Source organism: Ursus maritimus, unplaced genomic scaffold, assembly GCF_017311325.1.
Source record: "Ursus maritimus isolate PB19 unplaced genomic scaffold, ASM1731132v1 scaffold_1, whole genome shotgun sequence".
NCBI lineage: Eukaryota > Metazoa > Chordata > Mammalia > Carnivora > Ursidae > Ursus > Ursus maritimus.
The window spans coordinates 89,045,075-89,060,365 of NW_024423343.1; the positions used below are offsets into that span (position 1 = coordinate 89,045,075).

At 35.2% G+C, this 15,291-nt stretch overlaps 1 protein-coding gene across 1 annotated transcript in view; it reads right to left on the reverse strand.

Annotated features, from left to right (window-relative positions):
- Nucleotides 1-15,291, reverse strand: part of THSD7B (thrombospondin type 1 domain containing 7B) — a 699,268-nt gene that overhangs the window by 211,818 nt on the left and 472,159 nt on the right. Inside the window, exon 13 of the mRNA XM_040645418.1 lies at nucleotides 14,728-14,991. Coding sequence (XP_040501352.1) covers nucleotides 14,728-14,991 — 264 coding nt within the window. The remainder of the gene's footprint in view (nucleotides 1-14,727; nucleotides 14,992-15,291) is intronic.

The following is a 15,291-nucleotide window of genomic DNA, read 5'->3' on the forward strand; positions in this document are numbered from 1 at the left end:
ATATAATGATAAAAGGGTCAATACAGCATGAGAATATAACATGTACAACAAAGTGGCACCTAGATATATAAACTTAGAAATAAGGGGAGAATTATCCAGCAATACACTAAACATTTTAATGCTACATCTACATCAATGGATAGCGAATCCAGACAGAAAATCAGTAAGGAAATATTGGCATTACACTTGTTAGATAAGATGGACTTTACAGACATATACAGAACACTGTATCCAAAAGCAATAGAACAGTTTTCTCAAGTGCACAGAGTGTTCGAGAATAAATTATATTAGGCCACAAAACAAGTTTTACTAAAATTAAGAATACTGAAATCACATCAAGCATTTTTCTAAACACAACAGTATAAAACTACAAGTTATAAGAAGAAAACTGGAAAATTGACAAATACATGAAGATTAGATAACATGTTACTAAAAAAACTACTAGGTCAAAGAAGGAATAAGGAGAAAAAAATACTCTGATTCAGTGAAAATGGAAATATCCACACCAAAACTTAAGAGATGCAGCTGAAGCAGTTTTTAAAAAAAAAAACATTTTATTTATTCGACAGAGATAGAGACAGCCAGCGGGAGAGGAAACACAAGCAGGGGGAGTGGGAGAGGAAGAAGCAGGCTCATAGCAGAAGAGCCTGATGTGGGGCTCGATCCCAGAATGCCGGGATCATGCCCTGAGCTGAAGGCAGCCGCTCAACCGTTGTGCCACCCAGGCGCCCCAGCTGAAGCAGTTCTAAGAGGAAAGTTCATAATGGTCAGTGCCTACCTCAAGGAACAAGGAAAACCTAATAACCTAATTTTGCACCCTGAGAAATTAGAAGAAAAACAAGTGAAGTACAAAGTTAGAGGGAAGAATATAACAAAGACCAGAGCAGAAATACATAGAGACTCAAAAGAAAAACAGAAGAGGTAAATGAAACCCAGAGCCAATTCTTTGGAAAGATAAAATTAACAAACATTTAGCTACACTTACCAAGAAAAAGACAGGACTCAAAGTAAGAAATGGAAGGGGAAACATAACTGGTATCACAGAAATACAAAGGATCTTAAGAGACTACTATGAGTTTGGGGGTGGAGTCTTTTGGGTTTTCCATATAGAGTATCATGTCATCTATGAAGAGAGACAGTTTGACTTCTTCTTTGCCAACTTGGATACCTTTTATCCCTTTTTGTTGTCTGATTGCTGTTGCAAGGACTTCTAGTACTATGTTGAATAATAATGGTGTGAGTGGGCATCCTTGTCGTGTCCCTGATCTTAAGGGAAAGGCTTCCAGCTTTTTCCCATTGAGAATATTTGCTATAGGCTTTTCATAAAATTTCATTTTTGTGAAATCGAGGGACTTCATCAAGATAAAAACCTTCTGCACAGCCAAGGAAACAGTAAAAAAAAACAAACAAAAAAAAAAACAGAGGCAGCCCACGGAATGGGAGAAGATATTTGCAAATGACACTACAGATAAAAGACTGATATCCAAGATCTACAAAGAACTTCTCAAACTCAGTACATGAGAAATAATCAAATAAAAAAATGGGCAGAAGATATGAACACTTTTCCAATGAAAACATAAAAATGGCTGACACATGAAAAAATGTTCAAAATCATTAGCCATCAGGGAAATGCAAATCAAAACCACACTGAGATACCTCCTTATGCCAGTTAGAATGGCAAAAATTGACAAGGCAGGAAACAACAAATGTTGGAGACGATGTGAAGAAAGGGGATCCCTCTTACACTGTTGGTGGGAGTGCAGAGGCAGCCACTCTGAAAACAGCGGAGGTCCTCTTAAAAAAAGTAAAAATAGAGCTACCCTATGATCCAAAGCAATTGCAATTACTGGGTATTTTCCCAAAGATACAGACGTAGTGAAGAGAAGGGCCATATGCACCCCAATGTTCATAGCAGCATTGTCCACAATAGCTAAATCGTGGAAGGAGCCGAGATGCCCTTCAACAGATGACTGGGTTAAGAAGATGTGGTCCATATATACAATGGAATATTACTCAGCCATCAAAAGGAACAATTTCTCAACATTTGCTGCAACATGGATGGGACTGGAGAAGATAATGCTAAGCAAAATAAGTCAAGCAGAGAAAGACAATTATCATATGGTTTCACTCATTTATGGAACATAAGAAGTACGAAGATCGGTAGGAGAAGAAAGGGAAGAAGAAAGGGGAGGGTAAACAGAAGGGGGAATGAACCATAAGAGACTATGGACTCTGGGAAACCGAGGGCTTCAGAGGGGAGGCGGGGTGGGGGAATGGGATAGGCTGGTGATGGGTATTAAGGAGGGCATGTGTTGCATGGTGCACTGGGTGTTATACGCAAGTAATGAATCATGGAATTTTACATCAAAAACTAGGGATGTACTGTATGGTGACTAACATAATAAAAATTATTATAAAAAAAAAGACTACTATGAGCAATTAAATGCCAACAAATTGGACAATATAGAAGAATAAATTTCTAGAAACACACAAACTACCAATACTGAATCACAAAGAAGGAGAAAGTCTGAACATGTCAATTACTGGTAAGGAAATTGAATCAGTTATCAAAAACCTTCCAACAAACAAAAAAATTCAGGACAAGATAGCTTCACTGGTGAATTCTACCAAACATACAAAAAAGAATACTAATGCTTCTCTAATTCTTTCAAAAAGACAGAAAGGAGGGAAAACTTCCCAACTCATTTTACAAGGCCAGCATTACCCTGATACTAAAACCAGGTAAGGGCAACACATGAAAAAAAAAAAAAAAGATGTATCTCATGATCACAGATGCAAAAAATCCTTAAAATACTAGCAAACTGAATTCAACAATACAGTAAGAGGATCATACACCATGCTTAAGTCAGACTTGCTTCACGAATGATAGGATGATTTAACATCCACATAATCAATGTGATACACCACAATGACAAAACCAAAGATGATGGATCATCTCAATAGATGCAGAAAAAGCATTTGACAGAATACAACATCCATTTATGATAAAAACTTTCCCAAAGTGTGTATAGAGAGAATGCACCTTAACATAATATAGACCATATGACAAGCCTACAGCTATCATACCTAATGAGAAAAAGCTGGAAAAGATTGGCAACAAGACAGGATGCCCACTCTTACTACTCTTATTCCACATAGTATTAGAAATCCTAGCCAGAGATAATAAGAAATAAAAGGCATCCAAATTGGAAAGAAATAGGACTGTCACTATTTGCAGATGCATGATTTTACATATAGAAAACTCTGAAGACTCCACACAAAAAACTAAGAATAAATTAGGTGAACTTGCAGGATACAGAAATGCAATATATAGATCTATGATCAGTTGCATTTCTGTGTGTGTATATATATACACACATACATACATACACATGCTAATAATGAACCACGAGAGAAATTAAGAAAACAATTCCATTTATAATTACATCAAAAGAATGAAAACCTAGGAATAAATTTAACCAAGGAGGTAAAAGACCTATACACTGAAAACTATAAAGCACTGATACAAGAAATTGAATAAATGGAAAAATATTCTGTGATGGACCAGAATTGATATTACCATGTCCATACTAATCAAAACAATCTACATATTCATTGTAATCCTTACCAAAATTCCAATGGCATTTTTCAAAGAAATAGAACAAAATCCTAAAGTTCCTAAACACAAAAACCCCAAATAGCCAAAGCAATCTTGAGAAAGAGCAAAGCCAGAGATCTCATGCCTGATGTCAAACTATACTACAAAGCTAATCACAATAGTATGATCTTGGGATTAGAAACAGACTCATATCAATGTAACAGAATAGGTAGCCCAGAAATAAACCCACACCTATACGGTCAATTTATGATAAAGGAGCCAAGAATATACAATGGGGGAACGAACAGTCTCTAATAAATACTGTTGGAAAAACTGGACAGCCACATGAAAAGAATGAAATTGGACCACTATCTTACACCTACACAAAAAATTAACTCAAAATGGAATAAAGATTTAAATATGTAAGACCTGGAAACCTAAAACTTCTAGAAGAAAACAGATAAGCTTCTATACATCAGTCTTGGCAATGACTTTTTGGATTTGACACAAGAAGCAAAAGCAATAGAACCAAAAATAAACTATTGGGACTACATTAAGCTAAAAAAACTTCTGCAAAACAAGAGATGATCCACAAAATGGAAAGAATCTACAGAATGGGAGAAAATATTTGCAAATCATACCTGATAGGAGGTTAATAACCAAAATAGAGAATTCATACAACTCAGTAACAAACCCCAACACACACACACACACACCCACCCACCCACCCACAAAGAAAAAGAAAATCCCCAAAAACCCATGATTAGGAAGTGGGCAGAAAATCTGAATAGACTCCCCCCGCCCCAGATAGGCAGATGGCCAATAGATACATGAAAAGATGTTCAACATCACTCGTCATCTAGAATATGCAAATCATAGTTACAAGAAGATACCAGCACACATCTCTTAGAATGGCTATTATCAAAAAGATAAGAAATAAGAAGTATTGGCAAACATGTGGAGAAAGAACACTTGTGTACTGTTGGTGAGAATGTAAATTGGTTCAGCCATTACTGAAAACAGTATAAATGGTCCTCAGGAAATTAAAAATAGAACTATCATATGATCCACCAATTCCACTTCTGGTATTTATCCGGAAAAAAAAAGATAACACTAACTTCAAAAGATATGTGTACCCCCATGTTCACTGCAGCATTATTTCCAATAGCAAATCAACCTAAGTGTTCACTGATGGATGGGTAGATAAACAAGATAGAAATGTACAATATATCATCCATCATAAAACAAAACAAAACAAAAACCCAAAAAACCTTGCCATTCGTGACAACACAGATGGACCTTCAGGGCATGTGAAATAACTCAGAGAGAAGGCTAAATACTGTATGAGGTCACTTATGTGTGTGGGGGAGAAACACTACCAGCACCAGCGACAACCACACATACACGCATGCACACACAAAAGCAAAACTCAACTTAGACATAGACTGGTGGTTGTCAGAGGTAGGGAATTGGGAGTGGGCAAAATGGGTAAAAAGGTACAAACTTCCAGGTATAAGTCATGGGAATGTAATATACAGTAGATTAACTATTTTGTACATTTTAAAGTTCTAAGTCTTCAAACTTCTCACAAGAATTGTAACTATATATGTCAATAGATGTCCATTAGACTTATTGCTCCAATTTTACCATATATACAAATACTGAATCATTATGCTGTATGCCTGAGACTAACATTTTATGTCGATTAAAATAACTTTTTTTTAAAAACTTATACTGGATTATATTACCTCCCTTTCTTCTCAGGTATGATTGTACTTAAATTAGATCCATGCTGCTTGCTTTGTCCTGTAAGATTCTGCCTACTTGTTCAACCTCATTTCACAGAATTCTCACTCCCTATATTCAAACCACAGATCTTCCTTTGTTTTGCTGCCTGAACTTCTTTCCTACTTTACTCTTTAGAACAGGCTTATTCCACTTCCTGAAATGATCTCATATGTACTTTTCACATGGTTGCTTCTTTCTCGTACTTTACGTCTCAAATTTTTTCACTTCATCAAGGACTTCCCTAAAGTTTATTCAAAGATTTTATATCCAGCATCCAAACAGGTAATAAAGACCTGAAATTCCTTTTATTTTTATCCCTCACTAGACAATAAACTTCGCAAGTACTCTACTTCCCTTAAATTCACAACCAAATCGTAGAAGAAAATCAGGTACATAGCTGGTTCAATAAACAGGTTTTGATCAAATGAATTAAAAAACCAATATGTAGGTGACCTCAGAATCATGACAGTATGAGCCATTCTTCTCTCTTCTCTCCTTTTAGTAACTAATTAGACATCTGTAACAGAATAAAAGTGCCTTGGCATATTGCACCACAGGATCCAGATTGCTAGTTAACACGTGCATCCGAAAGTAAACAAATGGTTCAACAGATCTACTTTGTCAGATGCTTTTCCTACAACACCCATTCATGATAAAAACCCTCAACCAATGTAGCTTTAGAAGGAACATACCTCAACCTAATAAAGGCAATGTATGAAAAACCCACAGCTACATCATCCTTTATGGGGAAAAACAGAGCTTTTCGTCTATAGTCAGGAATAAAACAGGGATGTGCACTCTCACCACTTTTATTTAACATAGTACTGGAACTCCTAGCTACAGCCATCAGACAATAAAAAGAAATAAAAGTCATCCAAATTGGCAAGGAAGAAGTCAAATTTTCACTGTTTGCTTATGATAGGATACTTTATATAGAAAACCTGAAAGACTCCCACCAAAACACTGCTAGAAGTGATACAGATTCAGTGAGGTTGCAGGATACCAAAAAAAAAAAAAATAATAATAATAATAAAAATCAATGTACAGAAATCAGTTTCATTTCTACACTGATAATGAAGAGAAACTAAGGAATCAACCCCATGTAGAGTTACACAAGAACAATGACATACATAAGAATAAACCTAACCAAAGAGGTGAAAGACCTGTACTCTGAAAACTACAGGACACTCCTGAAAAAAGTTGCACACACACACACACACACACACACACACACGCACGAATGACATTCCATGCTCACGCATTGTTAAAACAGATATTGTTAAACAATCTATACTACCCAAAGCAATCCACATATTTAATGCAATTCTTATCAAAATACCACCAGCATTTTTCACAGAACTAGAATAAACAATCTTAAAATTGGTATGGAACCACATAAGACCCTGTTCAGCCAAAGCAATCTTGAAAAAAAAGCAAAGCTGGAGGCATCACAATTCCAGACTTCAAGTTATATTACAAAGCTGTAGTCATCAAGAGAAGTATAGAACACTCAGAAATGAACCCACAACTATATGGTTAATCTTTAATAAAGCAAGAAAAATAATGGGAAGAACAACAGTCTCTTACACAAATGGTTCTGGGAAAACTAAACAGCAACATGCAAAAGAATGAAACTTGACTACGATCTTTCACCATACACAAAAATGAATTAAAAATGGATTAAAGACCTAAATATGTGACCCAAAACAATACAAATCCTAGAAGAGAACAAAGACAGTAATTTCTTTGGCCATAGAAACTTCTTTCTCCTGAGGCAAGGGAAACAAAAGCAAAAATGAACTACGGGGACTTCATCAAGATAAAAAGCTTCTGCACAGTTAAGGAAACAGTCAACAAAACTAAAAGGTAATCTTCAGAATGGGAGAAGATATTTGCAAATGATGTATCTGATAAAGAGTTAGTACCCAAAATATATAAAGAATTTCTAAAACACAACATCCAAAAAATAATCCAACTAAAAATGGGCCAAAGACATGAACGGACATCCAGATGGCTAACAGATGAAAAGACGCCCAACATCACTCATCAGGGAAATACAAATCAAACTGAGTTATCATCTCATACCTGTCAGAATGGCTACAATGAACGACACAAGAAACAGGTGTTGGCAAGGATGTGGAGAGAGGGAAACCCTCTTGCTGTTGATGGGAATGAAAATTGATACAGCCACTCTGGAAAACCATACGGAGGGTCCTCAGAAAGTTAAAAACAGAGCTACCCTACAATCCGGCAATCACACTACTAGGTATTTACCCAAAAATACTAACTCAAAGGAATACATGTCCCCTGATGTTTATAGCAGCATTATCAACAATAGCCAAATTATGGAAGCAGCCCAATGGTCCATGAATTCATGAATGGATAAGGAATATGTGGTATGTATGTATGTGTATGTATATATATGTATGATGGAATGTTACTATTCCATTTGCAATGACATGGATGGAGCTAGAGAGTATCATGCTAAGCAAAATAAGTCAGTCAGAGAAAGACAAATACCATATGACTTCACTCGTATGTGGAATTTAAGAAACAAAACAAGTGAACAAAGAGGGGATAAAAGGAGAGAGGAGAGACAGAGGTAAACCACGGAACAGACTCTTAACTACAGAGAACAAACTGATGATTACCAGAGGGGAGGTGGGTGGGGGGATGGATTAAATAGGTGATGGGGATTAAGGATTGCACTTGTAATGAGCACCAGGTATTGTATGGAAGTGTAAAAAAAAATCACTATATTATATACCTGAGAATAATATTACACTGTACATTAACTGGGGTTTAAGTAAAAACTTAAGGGGTGCTTGGTTGGCTCAGCTGGTTAAGCATCTGACTTGATTTTGGCTCAGGTCATTATCTTAGGGTTGTGAAACAGAGCCCCACACTGGGCATGAAGCCTGTTTAAGATTCTCTCTCTCCCTCTGCCCCTCCACTCCTCAGTGTGAGCACATGCTCACTAAGAAAAAAAAAAAAGAATAAAAAATAAAAACTTAAAAAAGTAAATTATGATAGCTTTGGATTTGATCAGAATAAAATTGGTGTACAGAAGGAGAAGAATGGCAAAAGTAGACAGAGTTTAAAGAAACAAAAGCTGAGAACTTCCCAAACCTAAGGAAGGACTTAAATATACATGTCCAGGAAGCTGATAAAAGACTGCACTACCTCAATGCAAAAATACCTTTTCCAAGACACATGATATCGGAACTGCCAAAAATATCAATGGTGAAGAATCTTAAAGACAACCAGGGGAAGGAATTACTTATAAAAGAACCCCCATTAGGCCCTCAACAGATTTCTCAGCAGAAACTCTACAGGCCAGGAGAGAGTAGATGACACATAGATGACATACTCAAAGTGTTGAAAGGTAAAAACTTCTAGCTAAGAATACCTTACCTGCAAGTTATCTTTTAGAGAGGAGAGAGAAATAAAGGCTTTCTCCAACTAAGAAAAGTTGAGGGAGTTCACCACCAACAGACTTGCAAAAAATGCTGAAAGGAATTCAAGGTGGGATGAAAAGATGTTAATCAAAGATGGGAAAACATACCAAAGTGCAGAACAGTCCGATAAAGGTGAAAAATAGAATTAGAAAACTAACTCTGCTACAATGTGTTAACCACTGAACTATAGTATAAAAGTTAAAGATTATTAAAGATAATCATAGTGACTATAATTTGTTAAATAGCATAAAAGCATAAAGCATAAAAGAGGTAAACTGTGACATCAGATATATACAAAGGAGGAGTGAAGGTAGAAACTCTATAGGCAAATGGAGATTAGTTATTATCAGCACAAAATGGACAGTTTTATTTGTGAGAAGTTTTAAGCTTCATCATAACTGCAAAGCAAAAATCTGGAGTAGATTCATCAACATTAAAAAGGGAAAGACAGAGCATATCACCGTGGATAAGGACCAATTTACAAGGGTAGGCACTAAAAGCAAAAATACCCGAAAGATCACAACAACCAGAAGGCAAATAATAAAATGGCAGTGATTAGTCCTTACATATCAGTAATCCCTCTACATATAAATGGGTTGCATTCACCAGTCAAAAGGTATAGAATGGCTGGATAGAGAAACAAAACAATCATATGATGCCTACAGGAGACTCATCTCACCTTTAAAGACACACACTCAAATTTTGAAGGGAAAGAATATATCTCATTCAAGTAGAAACCAAAAGAAAGTAGGGGTAGCAATACTTAGACAAAATAGACCAAGCCAAAACAAAACAAAAACAAAACAAAACAAGAAACCAAGTTTATAGAATAGAGGAGTAAATATATTAAGAAGATGTAACATTCATAAATGTATGCACATCCATTATCAGAGCCCCTAAGTGTATTAAATAAATACTAACAAATCTGAAGAGAGAAATATACAATTATATAACAATAGTAGGGGAGTTGAACACCACACCGTCTCTAATGGATAGATCACCCAAACAGGGGAAAAAAATTAAAAAAGAACAAGGAAATGTTAGAATCGAACCATACTTTAGACAAACAGACTGACATACATACATACATTATATATATATAAACATTCCATCTAACAGAAAAATCTGCTTAAGATTTCAAAGAATATATGGTTTCCTCAAGTGCACATGGAACATTCTCCAGGATAGAACACAGAATAGGACACAAAACAATACCTACCAACATTTAAGAGTGAAATCATACCAATTTTCTTTTCTGACCACAACAGTATGAAACTAGAAATCAGTAAGGAAAAGCTGGAAAGTCTACAAATATGTTGAAACTAAACAGCAAACTTCTGAACAACCAATGGGTCAAAGAAATCAAAAGGGAAATCACAAAGTTAAAAGTTAACTTAATTGAACATAGTAATAAAATAAAACGAAATGACAAACAAAATGAGAAAAAAAAAGTTAACTCAAAACAAATGAAAATGGAAAAACAACCTATTGAATCCTATGAGACCCTGCAAAAATAGTTCTGAGAGGCAAGTTTATGGCAATAAATGGATACATTAAGAAATCAGATCTCAAACTAACCCAATACCTCAAACAACTAGAAAAAGAACAGATTAAGTCCAAAGTTGTCAGAAGGAAGGAAATAAGATCACAGGGGAAGTAAATGTAACAGGGATCAGAAAAACAGGAAAGATCAATGAAAGTTTATTTTTTTTAACAAAATTGACAAACTTTTAGCTAAACTAAGAAAAAAAGACTCAAAATTAGAATAGGAAGAAGAGATGTTATAACTGATACCACAGAAATACATGGAATCATGAGACTACTATGAATGATTACATGCCAAAAGATTATATAATCTAGAAGACCCAAATTTCTAGAAACACACAGCCTACCAAGACTGAATTAGAAAAATCTGATCAAGCCAATAATGGGTAAAGGGATTATATCAGTTATCAAAGCCTCACAACACAGAAAATCCCAGGACTAGATGGCTTCACTGGTGAATTCTACCAAACATTTAAGAAAAACATTAATGCCAATTCTTCTAAATTCCTCTGGGGCAGTGGGGCGGGGCGGGGGGGGAGCACGGGGATGAACTGGAGGAAACACTTCCAATCTCCTTCTACAAGGCCAGCATTAGCCTGATGCCAAAGCCAGATATGGACACTACAAGACTACTATAGAACAATATTACTTATGAAAACAGATGAAAAAATTAAAATATTTGGAGACTGAAATGAAGAACATTATACACTATGATCAAGTAGGATTAATCCCTTCAACTCAAGGATGATTCAACATACAGATCAATAAATGTAATACATCACTTTAATAGAATAAGAGGTAAACATATGATCATTGCAATAAATGCCAAAAAAGCATGTGACAAAACATCACAACTTTTCACAATATAAACCCTCAACAGATTGTGTATAGAAGAAACATACCAAAACATAATGAAGGCCATATATATGACACTCTTAGCTAACATTATATTCAATGTTGAAAAACCGAAAGCTTTCCTTTAAGAACAGGAAAAAGACAAGATTGCCTACTGTCACCTCTTATTCTATACAGTACTGGAAGTCCTAGCTAGAGAAATTAAAACCAAAAAAATGGCACCCAAATCAGAAAGAAGTAAAATTGTCACTATTTGCAGTTGATATTTTGTGTATAGAAAATATCAAAGACTCAACCAAAAAACTGTTGAAGCTAAGCAACTTCAGTAAACTTCCAAGATATAAAACATCAACATACAGAAATCATTTAAGTTACTATACATTAATTATGAAGTATCTGAAAAATAAATTATCCCATTCACCATAGCACCAAAACAATAAAATACCTAGTAATAAATTTATCCAAGTGAAAGATCTGTACAATGAAAACTACAAAACTTCCTTGAAAAAAATTGAAGTAGATACAACAAATGGAAAAAACCACTTGTGTTCGTGGATCAGAAGCATTTTGTTAAAATGTTCATGCTACCTAAAGCCTTCTATAGATTCAGTGTAATCTCTGTCAAAATTCAAAGCATAATTCTTCACATAAATAGAGAAATGAAACCACCAACGACCCCAAATAGCCAAAGCAAATCCAAGAACAAAGATGGAGGTATCACATTTCCTGATTTCAAATTACACTACAAAGCTGTTGGAATAAAAACAGTATTACTGGCATAAAAATGAAACACAGACCAATGAAACAGAATCGAGAGCTCAGAATAAAACCCATGCATTTTCAGCCAACTAAAACTTGACAAGAGAAGAAATAACACCTAGTGGGGAAACGATATCTTCAAATGGTGTTGGGAGAGCAATGCAGAAGAACAAGGAAATTGGACCCCTATTTTACAGCATTCATCAATTAACAGAAAATACATCAAAGCATTAAATAGAAAACCTGATACCAGGACACTCCTAGAAAAAAAATTTAGTGAAGCATCTCTTTAACACTGGTTTTGGTAATGATGTTTTAGATTCATCACTAGAACAACAAAAAACCAAACAATACTACATCAAACTTAAGCTTCTGCATAGCAAAGGAGACAATCAACAAAATGAAATGGCAACATAGCGAGTGGGAGAAATTTTTTGCCAACCATGTATCCAATAGCAGGTTAATATCCTAAATATACAAAGAACACATTCAATCTAATTATGAAATAGGCAGAGAAACAGACATTTTCCCAGCGACATCCAAATGGTCAACAGGTACATGAAAAGATGCTCAACATCACCAACCATCAGGGAAATGCAGCTCAAAATCACAGTGAAATAACACCATCTACCTGTTAGAATGGTTATAATTAAGAAGAAATAATGTGTGTTGAGGAGGTTATGGAGAAAAGGGAACCCTGGTACACTGTTGGTGAGAATGTAAATTGGTTCAACCACTATGCAAAACAATATTAAAGTTACTAAAAAAATTAATTGATCTACTATAGGATACAGCAATCCCACATCTGGGTATATATCCAAAGGAAATGAAAATAGGGTATCCAAGAAATATATATACTTCTGTGTTCATTGAAGCATTTTCCACAATAGCCAAGATATAGAAACAACCTAAGTGCCCATCAACAGATGAATGGATAAAGATGTGATCTATATATGATAAATATTTATCTCATACATAAAAAATGAAATATTTGGCCATAAGAAAGGACATCCTACCATTTGTTACAATATGGATAAACCCTGAGGACATTACACTAAAGAAGGTAAGTCAGAGAAAGGCGCATACTGTAGGATATCACTTACGTGTCAATTTAAAGAAGTCAAACTTGTAAACACAGAATGGTGGTTACCAGGAGATGAGGGGTGGGGAGGGGTGGAGAGGACAGATGTTATTAAACTGTTTAAATTTACAATGAATAGTACGTAAGACCTAGAGATTTAATGCACAGTACAGTGAATACACACCAATATTGCATTATAATCAAACTAGCTAAGAGACGAACTTCATTCATTACTCCAACCACTAAGAAATAACTCCGTAATGTGATAATGGTGCTAAGTATCACTACAATGGCAATCACTACCACATAAAAAACAAACTGACATGTTGTAACCTTACATTTACACAACATTGTAAGTCAAACGCATTTCAATGGGAAGAACGAAAATCAATTTTTAGAAAATAAACCAATATATATATATAAAAACAAAAAACAAAAATTAAAGTCAACTAGCTTTGGCTTCCATAAAATGGGTCCACAACTTGCTTCTGATGTGTTTAATGTTTCTCTGAGTCAAATCTCTGAAGAAAAATTTTATAGAGTAACCCAAGGAAGCAGAGCAATGATATCACCAATTAGAAAGTTATTAAGCCTTACGTTACATTCATATGAGGATACAGGAATATCTTAAAGAACAGCTAATCCACTGGCAATGAAGACAAACTGTCATTCACCTGACTTCTCTAACAGAACTGAATTCAACTTACCATTATTATTATTATTGAGAAAGCTTATTAGAACATAAGACTTTGATGACAGAGACCAAAGTCTTTTCCTTCCAGAGTTTGCCAAACAAGAATTCTTTCATGTACTCTGTAAAATTCCTAATCATTTGTCTTTTTTTATATATTTATAAATATATATATATTTAACATATATTTATAAATATATATATTTAACATATATTTATAAATATATATTTAACATATATTTATAAATATATATTTAACATATATTTATAAATATATATATTTAACATATATTAAAGCTACAAACTAGAGTATGAAATTCATTAAGTTCCATTGTAATCATTAGTCTCAACACCCTCCCCTCCAATCAACAATTATCCCGACTGTATTTAATCTCATTCTTTTCCCCATTCACCCATCTTTTTCAAATTCTCCCAAGGTTCAAAAAAGGCAGTTTTCTCCCTGAATAACAGCTCACAAAATTCTCCCAGATGGCTTTTTTCCACAGTTTTATTCTATTAGTTTGGGTATACTTATATATTGCATTATAAAACATTTAAAATAAAAGTTTTCTTTGGTAATTTGTCAACTATCTTAGAAGAAATTCAAGGCTTGATGCTTTCTATATGTATGATCAGAGCACCAAAAAACACCACAAAATATATTTTGTATTAAATATGGCTTTTCCAATGAAGTAGAGCAACTGCACTCATCCACAGTTAAGTGGCCCAAAGTGAAGTATAGAGTGAGGTGAGTCAAAGATTCAAAATAATCACATTCCAAATAATCGGTGACATGTGGGTATGTGCATTCCAAATGCCTGTATTTTATGAAAGACAGCGTGTTATTAACAAAGAACTATTAAAGAACAAAGCCCCTCATTCTAGACCTTGGATACACCTCCTGGACTCTCGGTGTCTATTCCCATCTGTTACTCCTCAGCCATCTCCTTACCAGAGCTGCTGCAGTGGGAGGGGTCAACAGGTCTTCCATTTTTATCGGAGCAGGCTATTGCTCGAAAACGCATGCCTTTTCCACATTCTTTGCCTTCTCCTTGTACCCGAAATCCTCGTTGAGACGCTCTTCTGCCTTCTGGAAGAATGCAATCTGACCAGTTTCCATAAGGCTGAGATATAAACACATCACAAGGGCATAGTTCTGTTTCTATGAGAGGGTACAGGTCAGAGTCCTGGCATTTCTCTTTCTTCCTGCTTTTCCCTGTTCCAAAAAAGAGACAGTGATATATTAATTTCACATCTGTTTGGTTAAGTCACATTATTGTCTTTACTAGCATTTATTTACTAAATGTCAAATACAGCCTTCCCCTGCCCTTCTCCAATTTTTTTTTTTTTTTAACACCATGAAAGCAAATCCTAGGACAACTGAAGCAACTCTCAAAGTAACTGAAATTAAAGTTAATTTGAGGGGCGCCTGGGTGGCTCAGTTGGTTAAGTGTCTGCCTTCGGCTGGGATCAAGCCCCACGTTGCACTCCTTGCTCAGCAGGGAGGCTGCTTCTC